General features: G+C 42.3%; 1 protein-coding gene across 4 annotated transcripts in view; it reads left to right on the top strand.

Moving 5' to 3' along the window:
* The first annotated feature begins 3609 nt into the window (after positions 1 to 3609).
* ago4 (argonaute RISC component 4) overlaps positions 3610 to 22743 on the top strand; it is a 69850-nt gene continuing 50716 nt past the window's right edge. For 2 of the 4 annotated variants that reach the window (XM_078567060.1, XM_078567058.1), the window contains exons 1-2: positions 3610 to 3728; positions 21851 to 22022. In XM_078567060.1, coding sequence (XP_078423186.1) covers positions 3629 to 3728; positions 21851 to 22022 — 272 coding nt within the window. In that variant the 5' untranslated portion in view covers positions 3610 to 3628. Of the gene's footprint in view, positions 3729 to 4011; positions 4101 to 21850; positions 22023 to 22743 lie in introns of those variants that run through there. The other 2 variants (XM_078567061.1, XM_078567062.1) reach the window with 2 other exon arrangements.

Genomic DNA, 22743 nt, shown 5'->3' with positions numbered 1-22743 from the left:
CTGTGGACATGGTAGATAGAGACAAATTGTTCCCGTTGTCAGCAGGGTTAAGAACCAGAGGACACAGATTTAAAGTAATTGGCACAAGAACCAAAAGCGACATGAGTAAAAACTTCTTTATGCAGTGAGTGGTTAGGATCAGGAATGCACTGCCTGAAAGGATGGTGGAGATAGATTCATTTGTGCCTTTCAAAAGGGAATTGGATAAGCATCAATTCAAGAGAAAAAAATTAGGGCTACAGGGAAAAGGTGGAGGAGTGAAACTAGCTAAATTGCCCTTGCAGCGAGCTGGCTGAGATTCAATGGGTCAAATGGCTTCCTTTGATGCTGTAACCATTCTATGATTCTAAGTTGCATTGGCCAATCAGCACAACCCTGAGGAAATTTCCAGTGGTACTGTTTAATGTGGTATCCTGTACATCTGAAACACATATATTGGGACTTCATGGAAAGTGAGGGGAGAATTGGGGTTGGAAACAATTGCGATTGGGAGGTTGGTTAAATGTGGGATCGCGAGGAGCATTCCTGCTCTTCCCAGCTCCACATTTAGATAAATCTTACTTTCTTTATAAAGCAAAATACTGCGGATGCTGGAAATCTGAAATAAAAACAGAAAATGCTAGAAATGCAGCTTGTGCGGTGAGAGAAAGTTACCCTTTCATCAGAACTGAGCCACTCCCTTTTTCCATCTCTCTTTCCTAAAAACATTATAACCAGGAACGTTAGCTTCCAGGGATAAAAACAAAAAGCTAAAAGCTACTGCGGATGCTGGAAATCCAAAACAAAAACAGAATTACCTGGAAAAACTCAGCAGGTCTGGCAGCATTGGTGGAGAAGAAAACAGTTGACGTTTCGAGTCCTCATGACCCTTCGGCAGAACTGAAGTATAGTTAGGAGAGAGGTGAATAGGGTCCCCCTTGTCCTCACTTATCACCCCACCTGCCTCCGCATTCAAAGGATCATCCTCCGCCATTTCCGCCAACTCCAGCATGATGCCACCACCAAACACATCTTCCCTTCACCCCCCCTGGTGGCATTCCGTAGGGATCGTTCCCTCCGGGACACCCTGGTCCACTCCTCCATCACCCCCTACTCCTCAACTCCCACCTATGGCACCTCCCCATGCCCACGCAGAAGATGCAACACCTGCCCCTTCACTTCCTCTCTCCTCACCGTCCAAGGGCCCAAACACTCCTTTCAAGTGAAGCAGCATTTCACTTGCATTTCCCCTAACTTAGTCTACTGCATTCGTTGCTCCCAATGCGGTCTCCCCTACATTGGAGAGACCAAACGCAAACTGGGCGACCGCTTTGCAGAACACCTGCGGTCTGTACGCAAGAAAGACCCAAACCTCCCTCTCGCTTGCCATTTTAACACTCCACCCTGTTCTCTTGTCCACATGTCTGTCCTTGGCTTGCTGCATTGTTCCAGTGAAGCCCAACGCAAACTGGAGGAACAGCACCTCATCTTCCGACTAGGCACTTTACAGCCTTCCGGGCTGAATATTGAATTCAACAACTTTAGATCTTAAACTCCCCCTCCCCCCATCCCCACCCCGTTTCTTCCCCCTCCCTTTTTTTTCAATAATTTATATAGATTCTTCTTTTCCCACCTATTTCCATTATTTTTAAATCTACAACTAATACTTTGTTAGTCTGTCCACCCCACCCCCACTAGAGCTGTACCTTGAGTATCCTGCCATCCATTCTTAATGAGCACTTTTCTTAGATAATATCACCACCTTCAACACCTCTTTGATCCTTTTGTCTGTGACATCTTTTGATTATCTGCTCCTATCACTGCTTGCTTATCCCTACAACCACCCCACCCTCAACTTCTCTCTCCCCCCGCCCCCCACCTTAGACCAGCTTATATTTCGCCTCTCTCCTAACTATACTTCAGTTCTGCCGAAGGGTCATTAGGACTTGAAACGTCAACTGTTTTCTTCTCCACCGATGCTGAGTTTTTCCAGGTAATTCTGTTGACATTAGCTTCCAGGACCTGTCAAACCCTAAGCCATGGCTCTGTTTTGTTCCTATTATTGATGTTTCTAACACTATTTTGAATACTTCAGTCGAAACAGTTCTTGAAATGTATGGCCATCCCAGATATATGAAGAAACAGCAAGGATCTCTCACATGGTGCAGATATCACAAATATACTATTCAATTCTACTCAATTTTTTCACATTTAATGTATCTTTTACCCCTTCTGCAAGTATTTTTACATTGTATCATCTCACCTATGTCATTCTTCTGTGATAATATTTTCTCAGTTTATTTCAGCTAAACCTTTGTGCTGTTATTCCAACAAGGTTATTAATCAGTTGTTCCGAAGCAGTCATATTGGACTTGGATCTTCTCTCTCCGCAGATGCTGCCAGACCTGCTGAGTTTTTCCAGCATTTTGTTTTTATTTCAGGTTTCCAGCATCCGCAATACTTTGCTTTTACGTTATTAATCCCGCTGTCCTTCTCTCGTTCGAAACTTCCTCAACACCTGCCACATTAGTTTAAATCTTCTCTCACTGCCCTATTTACCGCCTCCACAACAATGTTAGTGCTGTTTCAGTTTGTGAAGTGCATTCTTGCTGCAGAATAATGTCCTTACTTCCTTCACTAGCCCTGTGGTTAAATGCTGACCTTTCTAGTCCTCAGTTCATAGCACCCTCGCCTTTGAATCAGAGGGTTGTGGGTTCATGTTCCACTCCCGGAAAACCAAGAACTGTGATTGTACTTGAAAGAGTTGCAATCTGTGACTGTTGATAACTCGAAAGAGTTTCACCTGTCCAGCTCATGGCATAGGAAACAATATGGAGACTATCGACATTAAGGTTTTGTTTTTCTAGCCTAACTCCTTTGTAAAACCTCAAGGATATGTCAATCTAGGTTGCTGCTCCTAAGCACCAGGGAGGCAACGGACCATTTGCGATAAAAACAAAAAATGCTGGAAAAGGCAGTATCTGTGCAGAGATGCACAGAGAACAGTGGACTCTGTTATAACTTTAAAAGGGCAGATCAGTTCCACTAACTGTACAATCACCCACTATTACTGTTCTCCAGTTCCGGTAATATCCCTAACAAAAACAGAATTACCTGGAAAAACTCAGCAGGTCTGGCAGCATCGGCGGAGGAGAGTCGACGTTTCGAGGACTCGAAACGTCGACTCTTTCCTTCTCCGCCGGTGCTGCCAGACCTGCTGAGTTTTTCCAGGTAATTCTGTTTTTGTTTTGGATTTCCAGCATCCGCAGTAGTTTTTTGTTTTTATCCCGGTAATATCCCTGCCTCTCACTTTGTTTGGATATTCGCATGCTCCCTCTGCACTTCATGAACCCTTCAGCCTCCCGCATTTACAGAATGTCCCCGATGCTCAAGATCAGAAACTGAGGCGAGACAGTTCTCGAAACCTGTGGCCAACTCTGCACCGCTCACATCGTGCAGATCATGAGTCTCGTCCGAACCATCCCGTCACACATCCAACTCAAAGTTGCCAGAGAAGCGGAGCCGTGCACGATTGCCCCCCCCCCCCCCCCCCCCCACGACCCCGTTCTCATGCACGTGCACAGGCGCGCGCGGTTTAAAGCTCCCTGAGGCGCGCACGCGTGCTCCCGGTCGCAGGCTCCTGGGCCGCATGCGCAGTGATTGTGTTGTCTCAAGCGTCCGTTTGTGGGGAGTCGTGTTCGTTCCGAATCGGGGGTCGGCAGCCGCGGGAATGGAGCCGGTGGCGCCAGGTAAAAGTCTCGGGCCGCGGCAGCCCGGTCCCGCTCGGGGAGGCCGGGGGCGGTGGGGGGAGGAAAAGGGAGGGAAAACGCAATCGTCAGCCGTCCAGCACTTGGCAGAAGCCCGGGGGGTGGGGGGAGAGCGCAGGTTGGTTCGGGGCCCAGTCTCCAGCTCGCAGCCGGGGGGTGGGTGGGTGGGTGGGTGGTTGGAGGAAAAGAAACGCTTCTCGCTGAGGGCACGATGTATTGTTTCTCCGGTGAATATATGTGGGATGCCCGGGGATTGAGGCCTGACCTGCTTCCCCGGCGGCCGAGTGAGGAAGCTTTTTAAATCCTGCGAGCGGGGCCCTGGCAGACACGCACCTCGAGTCTGTTTGTAAACAGGTGAAACGGCTTGAGTTCCAGGGTGACGGGGTGGTGTGGTTGGGGGGGGGGGGGGGGGGGTGGAAGCAAGGCCCGGAGATCAGGCTGAGAGCCACGGCCTGCAAGCGGAGGAGGAAGTGGCCGTTCCGTGTTTATAGTGAGCTCTGTGTCGGGTGTTTCCTGCCACCCCCTCCCTCCCCCCCCCGGCCTGGTACAGGGTAGCCGGGCTTGGTTGAGGCTCCAGTCGCTGCTGGAGAGGGAAGGGGCGAGTTATTTGTTTGGGGTTGGGGAGGGGAAGCCAGGGTTCACACTGGGCAAAGCTGTAACAAACCGGCTTTGCATTCATCCAGGGTTGCGATGTCCGAGGACAGCGAGCTGACTGTTTACAAATGGGTTAAAAGAGCTGTGGTTGTGTAGGAACTCCCTTTTTTAAAAAAAACGTTCCCTAGAGAAGGAACGTAACATCCGCCTCCAACAAGCTTGTATTGTAACAGTCAGTGGATCGTCCAGCCACTCGAGTTTAACAAGATCGGTTAATTGCGTTTTAGTGATCGAAGCTTGTTCAGTTTCAGACGCAAGGTGCATTTAAAGAATATGTGCGGATTTTATTAACTACAAAGGAAGGCTTGGGGGTGAGATTAGAAGTAAAACCTGTCTAAAGTCGACTAATGTCCGGCTTTTTGTTTGGATCGATGCTCGTGTCTTTAGTAGAACCAACACACGCAAGGAGCTATAAAGTAGGATTCCGAGATTACGCTCCTAGACGGTTTACCTTTGGTCAAGTGCAGCTAAAAATAATACAGTAGTAGTTTTTGGACATTAGAATACTGCAATTTTGAGGGTTTTATTTAAACCTGGATATGAATATTTTCCACTTTGTCAAGACAACTTTTCCCACATCAGTCCTGGATGAACTGCAGTTTCCTCCTATTGAACATTTAGAAGACCAAAGCCATTGTCTTTAACCCCCACCACAAACTTGTGTTTTCTCCCCACCAATTCCATCGCCATCCTTGGCGACTGTCGACAACCTTGGTGACCTATTTCAACTGAGTTGAACTTCAAACCTATATCCTCTCCATTAGAAAGACCTTACTACTTCCACCTTTGTATTGTCACCTATCTCTATCCCTAGCTCAGCTGAAACCATTAGTCATACTTTGGTTTCCTCCAGACTAGTCTATGCCAATGCATTCTTGGTTGACCTCTCAGCGTCTTTTTATAAAGTTGAGCTTGTCCAAAACTCTGTCCATATCTGAAGCTGCCCCAAATCCCACTTACCTATCATTCTCATAGTAGCTGAAGTGCATTGGTTCCCAATCCAAGATGCCTTCATTTTAAAGTTTTCGTTACTGTTCAAATCACTCCATGGCCTTTCTGTTCCTATATTTAACCTGCACCAGCCTTAAAATCCTCTGACAGCTTTTTTGGGTGAGATGTTAAACTGGGGTTCTAACTTCCTGAACAAAAACATAAATAACTGAAAAAACTCAGCAGGTCTGACAGCATCTGCAGAGAGGAACACAGTTAACGTTTCGAGTCCGTATGACTCTTCAACAGAACTAAGGAAAAATAGAAAAGAGGTGAAATATAAGCTGGTTTAAACTGGATAGAGGGCCAGTGATAGGTGGAGATAACCAAAAGATGTCATAGACAAAAGGACAAAGAGGTGTTGACGGTGGAGATATTATCTAAGGAATGTGATAATAGGTGACATTAAAGGTAGAAAGCAGGACGAGCAAGTTACAGATGGCCCTAGTGGGGGTGGGGTGGGGGGAAGGGATCGAAATAGGCTAAAAGGTAGAGATAAAACAATGGATGGAAATACATTGGGAAATAGGTGGGAAAGGAAAAATCTATATAAATTATTGGAAAAAAGGGGGATCGGAAAGGGGGTGGGGATGGAGGAGAGAGTTCATGATCTAAAATTGTTGAACTCAATATTCAGTCCGGAAGGCTGTAAAGTGCCTAGTCGGAAGATGAGGTGCTGTTCCTCCAGTTTGCGCTGAGCTTCACTGGAACAATGCAGCAGGTCAAGGACGGACATGTGGGCATGAGAGCAGGGTGGAGTGTTGAAATGGCAAGTGACAGGTAGGTCTGGGTCATGCTTGCAGACAGACCGAAGGTGTTCTGCAAAGCGGTCACCCAGTCTGCGTTTGGTCTCTCCAATGTAGAGGAAACTGCATTGGGAGCAGCGAATGCAGTAGACTAAATTGAGGGAAGTGCAAGTGAAATGCTGCTTCGATTGAAAGGAGTGTTTGGGCCCTTGGACGGTGCGGAGAGGGGAAGTAAAGGGGCAGGTGTTGCACCTTCTGTGGTTGCATGGGAGGTGGTTGAGGTGTAGGGGGTGATGGAGGAGTGGACCAGGGTCTCCCGGAGGGAACGATCCCTGCGGAATGCCGCCGGGGGGGAGGTGAAGGGAAGATGTGTTTGGTGCCACCACAGACTGGGTGACTGCTTTGCGGAACACCTTCAGTATGTCCGCAAGCATGACCCTGTCGTTTGCCATTTCAACACTCCATGCCCACTGTCCGTCCTTGGCCTGCTGCATTGTTTCAGTGAATCTCAATGCAAACTGGAGGAACAGCACCTCATCTTCCGACTAGGCACTTTACAGGCTTCCGGACTGAATATTGAGTTCAACAATTTTAGATCATGAACTCTCTCCTCCATCCCCACCCCCTTTCCGATCCCCTTTTTTTCCAATAATTTATATAGATTTTTCTTTTCCCACCTATTTCCATTATTTTTAAATGTATTTCCATCCATTGTTTTATCTCTACCTTTTAGCCTATTTCGATCCCTTCCCCCCCACCCCACCCCCACTAGGGCTATCTGTACCTTGCTCGTCCTGCTTTCTACCCTTAATGTCACCTATTATCACATTCCTTAAATAATATCGCCACCTTCAACACCTCTTTCTCCTTTCGTCTATGACATCTTTTGGTTATCTCCATCTATTACTGGCCCTCTATCCAGCTCTACCTGTCTCTCCCACCCCCCCCAAACCAGCTTATATTTCACCCCTTTTCTATTTTTCCTTAGTTCTGTTGAAGAGTCATACGGACTCAAAACGTTAACTGTGTTCCTCCCCGCAGATGCTGTCAGACCTGCTGAGTTTTTCCAGTTACTTTTGTTTTTGTTTTGGACTTCCAGCATCCGCAGTTTTTTACTTTTATCTTATTGTTCTAACTACATGCTTTGATGGGTGCAAAAGATCCCATGGCGCTATTTTGAAGAAGAGCAGGGGAGTAATCTCCAGTGTCCTGGCTAAATACTTATACCTTGATCAACATCACAAAAAAGATTTTCTGGTTTTTATCATATTACTATCGTGGGAGTTTGCTGTGTGCAAATTGGCTGCCGTGTTTTCTACATTACATGTCAAAAATACTTAATTGGCTGTAAAGTGCTTTGAGACATCCGATGGTCATGGAAAAATGCTATATAAATGCAAGTCTTTTTCTCTGCATTCCCCTAGCTCTTTTGCATTTCTCACTCACTTTGCTGCACCATTGTCAGCTGTGCCTTCAGCTGCCTGGGCCGTAAGCTCTTTGATAAACCTGTCCATCGATCTCTCCTTTTAAGATGCTTGTGAAAATCTACCTCTTTGACCAATCTTTTAGTCACCCATCCTAATATCTGCTTTGTCTTTGTCAGTTTTTGTCTTAAGCTCATTAGGTTAGTTGCCTTTGTTAAAGCTGCTAAATAAATGGAAATTTTTGTAACTGAAGGTATTGTTTTAGATTTGTTAATTTTAAACAGTATGAGTAAACCTTGTGGAGCTCAGTAAGAACTGAAAAATAACAAAAATAACCGGCATGGTTTATTGTAGCTCACCAGGTATATTAAGTAGATGACATCTTAATATCCAGAGCTCCTCTGGCAAACTGTGTGCATTTTCACAAATGGAAATTGAGACTTTGGTTCTTCTGTGTGCTGACATACTTGCCATCTTAGTTTCCCTGTACAAAAGACAGCTGCGTTAAGTTATTTAAGTTGATTGAAAATACTATTCTGGAGCTAGTCTCATTTGGTTTTTCACCTGGGTGCAACTGGAATTGTATTCAAATAAAACTTAAGGGGGGCAGAGTGTATGTAAAATATAGTGCCTTTTGCTGCAGAGCAATCTAAAGCACTTTACAGGTAATGGAGTGCATCTGAAGTAAAGTAATTGTTTTAATGTAGAAAAATAATTATTAAAATGTGCTGTCATTAAAGAATTTATTTTTACACTTTTTTCCAACAAACGTCAATCTCAAAAACTTGTAAAAGTAAAATTGCAATCGGCATATTTTGGTGGAAACAAATTCCTGATCTTCAAATCCTGTCATAAGGGAAGCAGGTCAAAAAGGCAGTCACAATCTATAAAAAAGGAGCTTGTTATTGGATAGTGTCATCTGTGGCTCAATGAATAGCACTCTCACCTCCAAGTCCGAAGGTTGTGAGTTTATGTCCCATTTCAGAGCCTTGAAGAGAAAATCGAGACGCTCAGTGCAGAGCTGAGAGAGTGTCCAAATAAGACATTAAACCAAAGCCCGGTCTGCCCTCTCAGATGAGTGTAAATGATCCCATGGTGCTATCTTGAAGAAGAGCTGTGGTGCTCTCTCTGGTGTTCTGGCCAATATTTAACCCTTAACCAACACCGCTAAAACAGATTATCTAGCTGTAACCATGTTGATGTTTGTGGGAGCTTTCAGTGTGCAAATTGGCTGTTGCCTTTCTAAAGTTATTACAATCCAAAGATTGTACATCAAAAGTACGTTGGCTGTGAAGTGCTTTGGAACCTCCGAAGGTTGTGAAAGACTCTATATGAATGCATGACTTTCTTTCACTAAGAAGATTTGACTACTTAGAGGGGAATTAATATTATTTGTGATGGTCAAGCCAAATCCGACTGTAGCTAGCCTGGACTCATTAGTCCAAGTTTAAGCCTGCAGGGCCAAATGGCCTCCTACTGCTCTTATTTGTTATGTTCTTGTATCTCAAGCAGGTTATGTTTTTGCCCCTGCAGATACTTGTGCTGAGTTTCTGGCTGCTTTCACTATTTGGACCCATTTAAAATGGGTATCTTCAAATGAAATAAGGCAAAAGATTGTGGAATTATAAGCACAAGTATGTTGCCATCAAAACTACTTTACGTTCACATATCTTTAATCTCTGATACTACTTCAGTAGTTCCTTTGCTCAAAAAAGTCCCTGCCTACAAAATTGGCCATACCCCCAGATGGTGGTATTGCACTTGTTGGGAGTGAAGTGTTCATCACGCTGCAGCGAGTGTCACAGGCACCTGTGCTTACAAGAACCTGAGCAACAGTCAATTGAAGTCACTGACCAAGTCTGCCATGCTGCTCCAGCAATCAGTTTCAAAAGTAAGATCATGAGCATCAAACGAGTCTATTGAACTATTCTGCTGAAACAGAAATAGCAATCAGTTAATTAAACCAGTGACTAGCAGTCAGTTGAGCTCCCAGCCTACACTGCTGTTGTAGTAATCAGTTAGTTCAAAATTGTTACCCTACCTGAGTACCTTGAGCCCCATTTATCCTATTGCAGTCCCTAATCGATTATGTTGGTTACACAGCTTAATTGCATTGTGGGGACATGCTGTTTGTGTGGTATATTTTCCACTAACAGGATGCTGCAGTCAAACCAAAAAGATGTTCTTCCTGCCACACAAATGAGTAATATGGTATATGAATTTAGTGCCAGTGTGATGCCAGGTACGTACGTGATACAGGTAGACTGTATGTTGCAACGACTGACAGATCATATCAAATAGTACGCCCCTTCAGCTATTAGGCAGGGCACTGACAATACTCAACCAGCTTGTGTTGACAAAACTCAGAACATAACGTTACTTGTGATTTCATGATTGGACAGCACTTGCTGAACAATCCCGAGTGTTTTGTGAATTGCACTAACAACAATTTATGATCAGTCAGGCTCGCAGTGTGGCTCACACGCTTGCTAGATGCTACATATATTCATACGCAGGGATCTGTCCTCTGTAGGCAAAAGGAACATGTCCAGGCATTGCACTTTTTTCATACGAAATAAATTGTTGTTCCCTTTGAAATTTGCATTCTTGCGTTTGTCCTGATGAGTGTAAAATGAAAATCTTCGACAGTGTGTCTCTTTCTTTTCAGCAATAGTCAAGTTCTGTACTACCAAGCAGCCCGAAAAAGTTATGGATATTTGAAATTTACAAGAAAATTCTGCAGCAGAATTACTTTTTAGTTAAACGGAAGAACACAAATAGGGAAGGGCAAATCCACATTGTGCATCAAAGTGAGATATATGTAAAATCTTTCAAGTACTATAGATTTTAACAGGATCTAGTAATTAAGGATATTTAAATGCATTCTATTGTCAGATATAGTTGTTTAGGTGCACCTGGATTAAAATAGTTGCCTGAAATTGATTCATTTTGCAGATGTTAACTGGGCTATAGAGAATTATTGCACCTAAGTTTTGAAATCTGAATTGGTAGCAAGTATTCCAAATTCCAGATACACACAACCATCCTGACAATGCCACATAAAAGGTTACTACACAAGATAAGAGTTCATGGTGTTGGGGTAATATATTAGTATTGATAGGGGATTGGCTAACTGGAAACAGAGTCAGGATAAATGGGTCATTTTCAGGTTGGAAAACAGTAACTTGTGTGCTGCAGGGATCAGTGCTAGGGCCACAAAAGTTTACGATCTATATTAATGACTTCAATGAAGAGACTGAGTGAATGGTAGCCAAATGTGCAGGTGGTACAAAGATAGGTAGAGTTCAAGGCGGATACAAAGAGTCATCAAAGGGATATAGATAGATTGAGTGAGTGGGCAAAAATTTGGCGGATGGAGTATAATGTGGGAAAACGTGAGGTGATCCACTTTGGCAGGAAGAATAGAAAAGCAGAATATTATTTAAATGGAGACTACAGAATTCTGCAGTACAGAGAGACCTGCGTATCCTAGTACATGAATTGCAAAAAGTCAGTATGCAAGTGCAGCAAGTAATTAGGAAAGCAGGGGACTGGAGTATATAAGTACGGAATCTTGCTACAACTGTACATGGCATTGGTGAGACTGCACCTAGAGTACTGCGTACAGGTTTGGTCACCTTACTTAAGGAGGGACATCCATGTATTGGAGGCAGTTCAGAGAAGGTACGTTAGGTTGATTCCTGGGATGAAGTGGTTGTCTTAAGAGGAAAGGCTGGGAGGTGATCTTATTTAAATATATAAGATTCTGAGGGGTCTTGACAGGGTAGACTCTGAGAGAATGCCCCACAAGGGGAAACAATCTAGAACAAGGGGGCAGAGTTTCAAAATGAGGGGCCTTCTATTTTGTATGGAAATGAGGGGGAATTTCTTCTCTGAGGATTGTTAATCTTTGGAATTCCCCACCTCAGAGAGCACTGGAGGCTGGATCATTGAATATATTCGAGGCTAAGTTAGACTTTTGATCTACAAGGGAGCCCAGGGTTATGGGGGCAGGCAGGAAAGTGGAGTTAAGGCCACAATCATATCAGCCATGATCTCATTGAATGGCAGAGATGGCCTACTCCTGATCTTATTTGTTATGTTTTTGCCCCTGCAGATACTTGTACAGAGTTTCTGGCTGCTTTCACGATTTGGACCCATTTTTAAAAAAAATCAAATGTATAGTTAGATTGATTGGAAAACATTTGTAATTTAATCACTTCAGTGACTAAGCTTTCAAAAATGTTAAATCAGGAAAAAAGGGATTTTAATATTTTACATTAGACAATTTAACTTGAAACTTAAATAACTATTGGTTAAAATCTTAATGTCAGCTTGTGTATATGGATGAGTAGCATGGCATGAGGTTGCTGTTTTCCAATGAATTATCAAAGGCTACATCTTGAATTGCATCAGAGGAAATTATTTTTCTAGTAACCTGTCACATGCATAGGGTTATGTTAATTTATGTGACCTTGTTTTATCAATGCACACCTTTATTGGTACAGGTCTCAAACCTGCTCTGCCATTCAGTTACCTTATGGCTGATTTCTGCCTCAAGTCCATTTCTGTGTGTTTTTTTGCCTTATCTAGATCTCTTGATAACCTTTACCTTAAAAGGACTCTATCATAGTATTGAAAGCTCAAATTATACTAGAATCCACAGTCTTCAGGGAAGAGAATTCCAAATTATTATACTTTGTATGAAGAAAAAATGCTCCCTGATTTTGCACCTAAATGGTCTTGCTCTAATTTTACCATCGTAACCTCTAATCCTGATTTGGTTTTTTTTCTTATCTTCAAACTCCACAAGAGGAAATGTTCATCAGTATCTACCCTATCAATTTTAAACCTCAGTTGGATCACCCTTCAATCTCCTATACACAAAGGATTGCAAGCCAAGTTTATGAAGACTGTCCTCTGTAATTTACCCCTCTAAAGTGAACTCTCAGCTATATGCCTGCAATGTGCCCCATCTGGAACCAATATATCATTCCTGAGATGCAGTGCCTAAAGCTTAAATGTAGTACTCCAGATAGGGTTTGAGCCAGTTTCTAAACAACTGAAGCATAACTTTCCTTTGTATTATAGCCCGTTGAGGTAAAGGGCAACATTCCATTTGCCTTTGAGGCAAATGGAATGTTGCACTTCACCTAAAACCGGTGCTTTTGTTTTGTGATTTAGTTACGTGGACAGCTAAATCCTGCTGACCCTCTGCTGTTCCTATTTTCTCAGCACTTGCTCACCACATGAACTCAAGCAAGTGCCTTTTCTAAAAAGTGGATAACCTCACTTCTTGACATTGAATTCCATTTGCCATAGTTTTGCCCATTCATTTAACCTGCCTATATCCATATATATAATGAAAAATTTAAATTTCAATGCAGGCCCCCGGCGAACACTGCTCGTCACAATCAAAATACATTCCCTTTATCCTTACTGTCTCCTACTACCCAACCAATTACCAGTCCTCGTCATAAGGTTATCTTCAATCTGTGGTTTATTTGCTGCTAATCTGTTAGCATTGAAAGGTACCCCACAGATCCTGATTCAGCAACTTAAAACTTTTTATTTTATGTTTAGTGCCTGTAGTTTAATTTTGTTTCAAATGTCTTACCACATGGAGTCCATGTGCTGTCTTCTTATAGGAACTGTACTTTAAAATGCTTAGCAGTCTTAAATCCCTGCAGATTCATTATAGGGAAAGAACTTCTCCCATCCCACCCTCACTCACTTGCTGCATGCTTCAAGGCTTGTGTACTGAGTAAACTATATTCATATCTGCTGTAAGCACATGCAAGTTAGAGCTTGTGTGTAAAAAGAATGAGGGGATCTACATCATGTCTATAAATTTAATAATGGCAGTCATACTTAACTAATCACACTACTGTACAGTGGAACTATGCATTAAATATCATGTCCTGTTTAGCTGATGTAGCTGGCATTGTGTGAAATCAATCTATGGAATCTGCATGTGCAAGCAAACAGGATTATAATTCAGAAGAAAAGGAAGTGATATACCTGACATTTTTAGTGCAAAAAATATTTTGCTGATCATAAACATTTTGGACATTGAGGTCTCAGTATTGCAAATCTTCATATATATTTTCAGAGGGAAGTTTGCATGCAATTCATAGGTTCTCTAGGACCATAGTCATTTGTCTTCTGGCAAATAAGAGAAAGTATGAAAATCCAGTTGAAGTCTAATAATCCTGAATTTGAAGGCCTTGTAGTGTTTGTGGCTGGGTTACAACCTCCTAATAGAGGACTGGAGAGCCATTGTGCCTATGAAAAGGCCCTGGTAAGATTGTTGGGCCAGTTTTTACAAGAAGGGGCTCCCTTATGTGGCTGATTTGTAGCTGAAAATTGTGTATTGCAACTCCTAACTTGCCTAACCTCTGATTATTTGTGAAGTTGATAGTGGATGCCTTGGGGATCTCAACCCTCATGAACCATTGTTGGTAAGAAGTGACATTGTTGAATTTTGTAATTCCTTCCCAACTAGTTTACACAGTAGTTTTAAAAGTTGAAATAATTATGATGATGGAATAACATGGTTTTAAGGCTGTAACAAACATTTATGTAAAGGCAATTACACGTCATGGACAAGTGACCAGATTGCTGACACCTGATTAAGTTGCAGTGTATTGCTTTGTTCATTCACAGGATGTGGGTGTTGCTGATAAGTTCAGTATTTTTTGCCCTTGGGGCCCACTTTTTTAAGCTGCTGCAGTCATGCTAGTTTTGGGATAACAGTAGCTTGTTAGGCCATTCATAGGGCAGTTGAGAATCAACCACATTACTGTAGTTCTGCAATTGCAAATAAGCCTGATGAGTAAGGACACCAGATTTCTTTCCCTAAAGAATTTAAGTAAACCATTTGGGTTTTTACAACAATCTGGTAGTTACACGGCCACCATAATCAGTACCAGCCTTTTATTCCAGATTTATTCAATTAACTGGATTTTAATTCCCCAGCTGCTGTGATGAGATTTGAACTCTAGCCTCTGACTTACTAACATAACCACTGTGCTATCATACACATGTGGTTTGTTAAACATCTCATCCAAATAAACAAAAGTATTACTGATATTTAATTGTTTCCTTTTTCACCTTCTCCCCCTCGTCACCACAAAAACAATTGACATTGAATAAGAGGTTTGTGTTCTGATATGCAAAACCACATTATTAAGAGCAAAAGAAAATCCATACAAATTTGAATTGTTTGTGATGGACACTGTGGCTTTACTATAACTTGTAATAGTCCATCAGGAGATTATAACCCAACCATGCATTGGCAAATAACATTTTCATTTAAGTTTTTATATAGACCATCATATGATATGAAGACAGATGTTATTTGTGCATTGTTTCAATTTCCAATAATTCACAGTAAAGACACTCCTACAACATTTATTCTGAGGGGATGCTACAAGTTTGACCTTAAAGGAAACAAATTTTATACTAAGTAAAAATCTTAGCCATTTTCCTAAATTCAGCATTGACCACTTGCATTGGACAGTTTGTACTATGTTGATTTGTCAATTTGTTCCTTATTTGCTTTCCTTTGTGATTACCTATATGGAAATTAATAAAATAAAGAAATGCTGATTTTTGTCATTAAATAATCACTTTCTGTAAGGTTTATTATGAGTATTCTTTTTTCAGTCAGGGACTAATTCTGTTGTGTGGATTTTATAATTATAAAAATCAAGTATGTGCCTTGGCAGTGTATTTTGAATGATGCTCATGTCAAGTGTTTGGATTCTGTATATCACGTCATTGGCTGATTTCAGCAGGACTGTCATCAGCAGAATTTACTTTACTTTCCTTTGCATAACCTAAAATATATATTTTATTAATTGCATCACAACCTTTTTTGGTTGTTGGAGTATTGGAACCCTTATTGGAACTTAATGAAAGGATATCTTTGGTTTCAGCTTACAAAGTTTGGATTTTTAAACCATATCTGAAGTCATCAATTCTTCAAAGGTTTGTGCAGGGATGTATTGGATCAAATTCTTGAGCTCAACTGGACCTGCACTTGCTGGACCTGCATGACCCTTTTGCATACCATTTTACTTAGTTGTGGCTGAAATTTTTTTTTATTCAATCATGGAATGAGGGTCACGGGCAAAGTCAGCATTAATTGCCCCCATTCCTAATTGGTCTTGAGAAGGGGGTGGTGAGCTGCTGCCTTGAACTGTTGCAGTCCAATTAATGTAGGTACATCCACAGTGCTGTTAGGGAGGGAGTTCTCAGATTTTGATCCAGTAAGATTGAAGGAATGGTGGTTATAGTTCCAAGTCAGCATGGTGTGGGACTTGGAAGGGAACTTGCAGGTAGTGGTCTCCCTCGGCATCTGCTGCCCTCGTCCTTCTAGGTGGTAGAGATCAGAGGTTTAACAGGAATCTTGAGTTGCTGCAGTGCATCTTGTATATGGTACACCATTGCCACTGTGCATTAGTGATGGATAGGGTGCCGATCAAGCGAGCTGATTCATTTTGGATGTTGTCACGTTTCTTCAATGTCATTGGAGCTGCACTTATCTAGGCAAGAGGAGAGTATTCCATCACACTCCTGACTTGTGCCTTGTAGATGGTGGGCAGGCTTTGGAGAGTCAGGAAGTAAGTCAGTCACTGTAGAATTTACAGCCTCTTACCTGCTCTTGTAGCCACCTGGCTGATCCAGTCAGATTTCTGGTCAATGGTATTCCCCCAGATTGTTGATGGTGGGGGATTCAGCGAAGGTAATGTTGTTGGGTGTCGTGGGGAGATGATTAGATTCTCTCCTTTTGGTTCACCTTTTAATTTTCAAATGCTGCTTTAGTGTCAAGGGCAGGCACTCTCGCCTCACCTCTGGAATTCAGTTCTTCTGTCCATGGTTGGATCAAGGTTGTAATGAGGTCTGAAGCTGATTGACCTTGACAGAATTCAAACTGAGATTAGTGAGCAGTTAATAATAAAAACAGAACATTCTGGAAATATTCAGCAAAAGTTAACTCTTTTTCTCTCCATAGATGCAGCCTGACCTGAGTATTTCCAGCTTTTTATGTTTTTATTTCACATTTCCAGCACCTGCAGTATTTTGCTTTGATATGGTGAGCAGATTATTGCTGAGTAAGTGCTACTTGATAGCACTGTCAATGATACCTTCAACACTTTGCTGATGATTGGGAGTAGACTGATGGGACAGTAATTGGTTGTTTTGGATTTGTCCTGCTTTTTATGGACTGGGCATGCCAAGGCAATTCCATGTTGTGAGGTAGATGCCAGTGTTGTAGCTATACTGGAAAAGCTTGGTTAGGGGCACTTAGTTCTGGAGCACAAGTCTTCAGTGAGACAGCCGGGATGTTGTTGATAGCTTTTGCAATATCCAGTGCCTTCACCCATTTCTTGATATCACGTGGATTGATTCAAATTGGCTGAAGACTGGGCTCTGTGATGGTGGGGACCTTAGAAGGAAGCCGAGATAAATCATCCACTCAGCAATTCGGCTGAAGCTGGTTGCAAATGCTTTAACCTTGTCCTTCGCACTGATGTGCTGGGTATTGCTGTCATTGAGGATGGGGTGTTTGTGGAGCCACCGCCTCTAGTTAGTTTAATTGCCTACCACCATTCATGATCGGGTGGAGCAGTGCAGCAGAGCTTTGATCTGATCTACTGGCTGTAGAATCATTTTAATGTTCTGTCCATAGCATGCTGCTTCCGGTGTGTCCAGTGCATGTGTAGTCTTGTGCCATAGTTTCACCAGGCTGGCATCTCATTTCTAGGCATGCCTGGTGATGCTCTCCTACACTTGTGGAGCCAAGGTTAATCCCCTGGTTTGATAGTAATGGCAGCATGAGGGATATGACTGGCAAAGCCCAGGAGAGGGGGCTGCAGGCAGTGTCAAACACCAGGGCCTGGGGCTAGCGGGGGGGCAGGGGGGGATGGGGGGATGGGCTCTGTGTTGTAAACTGAGTTTCTTGTCATCTAGACTGAGCAGCCAAAGCTGCAGACTAGCTTAAAAATAAATCTGAAACGGAGAGTTCCGATCTCTTTAAAGTTGGTCTGTCAATATTAAGTTGCTACGCTACTTCCAACCTTGGGCAGGTTCGTGGTCCCGAAGTATTTATTTTTTAGAGACGTCCATCAGAAAACCTAAGCTGCCTAAAGGCCAACAACAGTGCAGCAACTGTCGGTGTTCTTGTTTGGAACATGCGGAGTGAAATCCCTGCGATTGTTGTGCATGCGTCCCTCCCTCTCTCCCTCCCTGAGGGTGTAGTCACCTCGTACGTGTAGTACGGAGCGCGCGATTGGGGCCAAATGGCCTACTCCTCACAATATAGGGGTATTATCTACGTATATTCATATGTGTGTATCTCATTCTGGGATGGATGAAATGCACTGGGCTAGATGACCTTTGTCATCCATAATTATCTTACAAATAGAGGGTGGAATCATGGCTGGAGTTCTGTTTATTTTGTTGCTAATGAAAGTTTACTGTGAGCCAGCTTTGTGGGGTGAGCTTGCCAGGACAGGAGTGCATACTGGGCTCATGGTGTAAAACAGGTTACTGATTCACTGTCTTTTCCATTGACTTCAATCTTGTCCTTTTACCCACTTACCTGTCGTCCCACTCTATCTTGCTGTTTTTGAGTATTTTTGTTAAGTATTGAAATATCGTGATAAAGTTGTGTTGCATAGTAGATATCGAAAATATATTGTAGTGAGAAGCAACATTCAGCAGAGTCTTCTGACTTGCTGATCAAGAAAACAGATACAATTGTGAGTCTTTGGGCTCTTAAAAGTTGTGTTGCACAGAGACACCTGAGGGCTGCAATGCTTCTCACTGACAGTGACGACCTGTATTGTTCAATCATCCCACTTTGTTACTCAGGAGTCATTTGATCTTTCTACCCTGAGGTTGCTGATAAAATAGAATCCAATTAACCCCTTGTATGAAATAATTATATTGAATAATATCATGCACCCAGGTAGAAGAATGTTTTCTACTACTACTACTACTATAGAATGGAAAAGATGCTGTGCTGTTTATCTAGGTTGCAAGTATTGAATTTTTCCCCACAAATATGAATTTACTGTCACCGTGCCCATATGGTGCAATGTACAGAACATGTTAATGAGACCTGAGACCATCACTGAAATCAATGTGATCGTCTGCACAGTGTTGTAAATAACTAATGAGATATTTTCCTGTCAAATTAACAACATTTCATACTGTTACAGTAAAATTTGTACTTTCTGGTTCGTTTGATAGTCACGGGATCACCTATAGGGTGCACACAAACTAGCACTGCACTATATCGTTGCTGCTCTTCAATATTAATGACCCATGCCGCATATATAATCAAATGATATTTGCAGCTCGATGCCAATATTGGGGGTTATCATTTTTACTAGGACCTTTCAATGGCTTTTCCCCTTTTTCAAGATTCACCAAACCATCCATGATTGGGTGGAGGGGTAGGGTGGGGTGCGGTATGAATAAGGGGCCTGGGAACAGGAGAAGCACAGGGCCTTTGATTTCTCTCCCTGCCCCTAATGGCAGGCCATGAGGTTACAGATGGTTGAATATAATTCTTCTGCTGCTGATGACCCACACTGTCTCATGGATACCCAGTTTTGAGCTGCCAGCTCGGCTCTGAATTTATCCCAGTTAGCACTGTGATAGTGCCACATAATATGATGGAGGTGACCTCAATGTGAAGGTGGGGAATTGGTTTCCAAAAGGACTGTGCCTTTGTCATTTCTACCAATATTGCCCTAGAAAGATGCATCTGCAACAAATGGGTTGGTGAGGTTTAGGTAAAATAGGCCTAGCCTGGCAGAGATGTTGTTCAGGGCTCAGTTAGTAATGATGCTACAGAGCCACTCTTGGTGATGGACGTGGAAATCCCACACCCAGATTATATTCTGTGCCCTTGCTACCCTTGGTACTTCTTCCAACTGGTTTTACAACAACAGGAGTTAGCAGTTGTGGTTGGGCGTAAGGTGGTAATCAGGAGGCTTCCTTGCCCATGCTTGACCTGACGCCATGAAACTTTTATGTGGTCTGGAATTAAAGTTAAGGGCTCCTAGGGCCACTCTATCCTGACTGTATACCACTGATGCCACCTCTGGTGGGTCTGTCCTGCCAGTGAGACAGGTTATACCCAAGAGTGGTGATGGAGGAGGATTGGCTATAAGGTATGAGTCAGTGAGTATGATTCAGGCTGTTGCTTGACTAGTGTATGGGACAGCTCTCCTAATTTTGGCACAAATCCCCAGTTGTTAATGAGAATGACTGCAGGGTCGACTGGTCAGGGTGGGCTTTTGTCATTTCCAATGCGTACCTCTATGCTGGGTGGTCCATCCGGTTTTCAGAGAATCACAGTATCTTTACAGCGCAAAAGGAGGCCATTTGGCCCATTGAGTCTGCACTGGCTCTCTGAAAGAGTATTCTGTCTAGTTCCACTCCCCTGCCTTATCCCCATAACCTTACACATGCTTTTCAGATAGCAAACCAATTCCCTTTTGAATACCTCGACTGAACCTACCTTCACCACCCTCTCAGGAAGTTCATTCCAGACTCCAACCACCCTCTGGGTGAAAAATTTTTTCTCATCACTAGTACTCCTTTTGGCAATTATTTTGAATCTGTACCCTTTAGTTCTTGATGTTTTCTTGAGTAGGAATAGTTTCTCACTATTTACCTTGACGATACCCCTCAAGATCTTGAATACCTCTAATCAAGTCTCCTCTCAGCCTTCTTTTCTCCAAGGAAAATGGCCCCAACCTCTCCAATCTATCCACATAGCTACAGTCCTTTATCCCTGGAATAATTCTTGTGAATCTTCTCTGTATACTCTACAATGCCTTCACATCCTCCTTCAAGTATGGCACCCAGAACTGGACGCAGTATTGCAGATGAGGCCTTTTGACTATGGTGGCTTGATACAACTGAGTGGTTTCCTGGTTCATTTCAGAGGGCAGTTACAAGTCAACCACATGGCTGTAGATCTGGAGCCACGTGTAGGCCAGACTGGATAAGAATGGCAGATTTCCTTCCCTGAAGGACATTAGTGAACTAGGTGGGTTTGTTATAACAATCTTGTAGTTTCATCATCATCACTGACACTCGCTTTACATTCCAGATTTTTTAATCAGTCAAATTTAAATTTCTGCACCTGCTATGGAGGGATTTGAACTCCTGTTTCCGGACCTTTTAATCTAAGCCTCAGGATCATCAGCCCAGTAATATTTGAGTGGTAGCAGTGGTAAATAATAAACTAAGTGGCTTTGTAATCTAGTAAAATATTGCTTTATGGATCCAAAATTATTCCACTTGTCTGAAAACGCAGTCATCTCTCTCTCTTAAAATCTTGTATTTCACTGATGGTTAAAATGTTACACGAATCATACTGAATCAGATTACCAAAGTTCCTGATTTCATCCCTGTTTAATGGCTTGGTTTGTCCCAGTGGATTCTATGGTTGTCTGCCATGTTCTGAAGGCAAAACTCAGCAAAGGCCGCACGTCATGATCGCAGTACATTGAACCTGCTGAAGGATGCTCATACATGAATTGTTTTGTGCCTGGTTTAACTCTGATGCCCAGCTGTCTGTAACCCTGCTAACTTTCTCTCTTGGCTCCTCCAAGGAATAACCTGGATGTGCTGTTTAATGTTTGGAAATTTTAGAACCTGACATTGGCGGAAGGGAGGGGGAGTGGAAAAAAAATCCATTCTTCAGCTTTTAGTTTAGGATTAAGTTGACAAGAGAAGCCCAATAGTATGATTGTCAGAAGGTCTGCTCCTTGTGCGCAAGTAAGAACCATCAGTTATGAAACCTTGATTATGATGAGCTACTGCTTTGTATACCAGAAATGCTGGTTTACTGGTCTACTGTTGAGACATTAAATGAACCGTACCACTGTAGGAATTCATCTTATTTTGATAACTATTATGACTTTTGATGCCTACCATGACCACTTAGTACTTTAAGTTTTCTTTTTTGCTTTTTAACTCTCCTAAATCTGTTTTTGCAGACTATTCCTGTGATACTAAATAGCAGAAAAATTAGAGTGCATTTTCTCACTCTTTCGAGTATAATGCATGATGCTGGGGAATTTGAAGCAGGGAGAAATATTTCCTTTCAAAAAGAGGGAGAATTTTGTTTCTATATTTTTAGATATTTACTGAAAATTGAAATACCCTCATGCAGCTCTTGGAAATTTGTAAATACTTTGTTTAAATTTGAGACGTTTCAGAGATATTCCAATTTAAACTTATTACTTTTTTCTTGCAGGTCCTCCTGCAACAACCAACTTGTTTCAGCCACCTCGCAGGCCAGGTCTTGGCACCGTAGGGAAGCCTATTCGTCTGCTAGCCAATCACTTTCAGGTTCAAATCCCTAAAATTGATGTTTACCATTATGAAGTGGACATTAAACCTGAGAAACGACCCCGCAGGGTTAACAGGTGAGAGAAAGACATGGGACCAGTAGAAGTCCTTGTCCTCAGCTGCCAGTTAATTAGTATTACAAGAATCTAATATTCTTTATAGGATTTTTAAAACCTTTTTAGTAACTGGAGTTTTGAAAAGCACTCCCTATTTAGAGCCTAGTGAGAAAAGTCGATACTTCATCCTTGTATGGATCCCCACTGACAAATTACAGGAGTGTAGGGAGTACAATAAATACATCTTGCATTAGGCGGATGATTTGTTAGCAGGGTTTTTTCTTAGCTGAAAACAGCATATCAATAAACAACCCCTAAGCTGTGTCTTCATCTTCTTGCGAGCAGTTGCTTTTTAAATACAACTTTGATCAGAAAGCCTTAATATCCTTTTTTGTTTAAGGTGGGGATTGCTTTTGTACAAAATGAGCATAGCCTATGGAGAATTGCCTTTGTAAGTTGATCATTGCTGGGTTTTTTTTTGATGGGTGGTGTGGGTACGTTAGCAAGTTTTTCATTGGCACACAGTTTTCACTGGGAGGCATTTACTTGCAAGCAAGTCATCTTTTTTGAGGCCAGTTTGTTTTTCAAACTACACTTCTTTTATTCCTGTCTTTGTCGAGACAAATCCAGACAATTTTACGAAATTGAGGAAGTAATATCTCTACAATTTAACAATAAGAGGTCCAAAATCTGTATATTCAGATGTTCAAACTTCAAATCTTTATTGTGAATGTTATTCTGT

This window comes from Cetorhinus maximus, chromosome 21 (genome assembly GCF_964194155.1).
Source record: "Cetorhinus maximus chromosome 21, sCetMax3.hap1.1, whole genome shotgun sequence".
In the NCBI taxonomy this organism is placed as follows: domain Eukaryota; kingdom Metazoa; phylum Chordata; class Chondrichthyes; order Lamniformes; family Cetorhinidae; genus Cetorhinus; species Cetorhinus maximus.
This window is presented reverse-complemented; position numbering and strand designations above follow the sequence as displayed.